This window comes from Gossypium hirsutum, chromosome A02, assembly GCF_007990345.1.
Source record: "Gossypium hirsutum isolate 1008001.06 chromosome A02, Gossypium_hirsutum_v2.1, whole genome shotgun sequence".
In the NCBI taxonomy this organism is placed as follows: domain Eukaryota; kingdom Viridiplantae; phylum Streptophyta; class Magnoliopsida; order Malvales; family Malvaceae; genus Gossypium; species Gossypium hirsutum.
In genome coordinates, this window is record NC_053425.1 from 48,190,584 (window position 1) to 48,192,023 (window position 1,440).

General features: G+C 43.8%; 1 protein-coding gene across 1 annotated transcript; it reads right to left on the minus strand.

Moving 5' to 3' along the window:
• Positions 1-414: 414 nt before the first annotated feature.
• Positions 415-1,028, minus strand: LOC121211274 (uncharacterized). Its single transcript, XM_041083896.1, has 2 exons — positions 571-1,028; positions 415-484 (listed from the first exon to the last, which is right to left on the minus strand). Exons 1-2 carry the CDS (start codon positions 1,026-1,028, stop codon positions 415-417), a joined length of 528 nt encoding a protein of 175 aa, XP_040939830.1.
• Between the last annotated feature and the right edge of the window lie 412 nt (positions 1,029-1,440).

The window sequence follows — 1,440 nt, forward strand, 5'->3', positions numbered from 1 at the left end:
TGAGTGTGGTGGTCTCGAAATCGAATTAGGTGTGTATCGAAAAACATGAAAAATAACGATCGGCGAAAGACGAAAAAATTTACTGTCGATGCCACATGGCCGTGTGACAGACCGTTTGCAGGACTATGTGTGACACATGAGTGATAAGAACTCAAAGAGAAAACAATAGAGAAACGTAGAAGAGGGGAGAATTAAGAAGAGAAAACGAGAGAGAGAGGAAGAGAGAGATCAAAGAAACTGCTCAATATTTTTCATAACCGTTTCCTACACACAATCTATGCTTTAAAAGAAGATAGCAGCTAAAGAGGACGTGGCACCAGCAGTTGTGCAAAACGCCCCGTTTCAATAAAACTATACGCACCGTTTCACTAAACAATCCAAACAGAAATTAACGTCGTTTTCCTAATCATTATTTTACCCCATAACAAATACCGCCACCAAGAGGAAATCCTTGTCCTCAAGGATGGAATTGAGGAAACTTTGTCTGTAGCATGGACAGAGACTCCCATGTGGCGTCTTCTGGAAAAGAGTCGACCCATTTCACTAAGACCTCTGTCACTGCTTGATTACCTTTTTTTTACAATCCTTCTGTCCACAATCCGCACAGGTTCCTTTTGCATGGCGCCATGATCATCATGTAAAGGTAGCTGAGTTTGAGCTGGCTTAGAACCGATATGTTTCTTCAATTGCGACACATGGAAGGTAGGGTGTATGCGAGAACCCGTAGGTAACTGTAGAGTGTAAGCTACAGCTCCTACTTTCTTGAGCACCGGAAAAGGTCCAAAATACTTGGGGGATAATTTTTGATTAAGCATCTTGCGCACTGCTTGCTGCCTGTAAGGTTGTAGGCGTAAGTACACGAGATCACCAACACTGAAACTCTTTTCTGAGCGATGCCTATCAGCAAAATGCTTCATACGAGCACAAGCCCTCTTCAAATGGAAATGCAACAACTTCCTGGCAGCCTCCTTTGCCTGCAGACTGGGGTCTACTACAGCTACGGATGAGACCCCAGCTAAGTAAGGCATATGGGTGGGGGGTGGTTGGCCGTAAAGTGATTCATATGGAGTAAGTTGGATAGAAGAATGAAAAGAAGAATTGTACCACCATTCAGCAAGAGGAAGCCACTAAGACCACTGCGAGGGTGTTTCACCAGTCATACATCGTAAGTAATTTTCGAGGCACCTATTTAAGACCTCCGTCTGACCATCTGTTTAAGGGTGGTAGGCCGTGGACAATAAGAGTTTGGTTCCCACCTGTCGAAATAACTCCTGCCAGAAGGTGCTAACAAAAATTTTGTCCCTATCGGAGATGATGGCATCGGGCATACCATGAAGCTTATAGACATTGTTGAGGAATTCTTGAGCCACTTCCTTTGCTATATAGGGATGAGATAGAGCCACAAAATGTCCATATTTAGTCAGATGATCTACCACCACT

What these genes read in the sequence shown, in the direction of transcription:
- LOC121211274 (XM_041083896.1), bottom strand. Translation starts at nt 1,028, where the DNA reads ATGCCTTACTTAGCTGGGGTCTCATCCGTAGCTGTAGTAGACCCCAGT. An exon ending in AGAAGGATTGTAAAAAAAAG is followed by an intron (nt 485 to 570) that starts GTAATCAAGCAG and finishes TCCATGCTACAG; the next exon opens with ACAAAGTTTCCTCAATTCCA.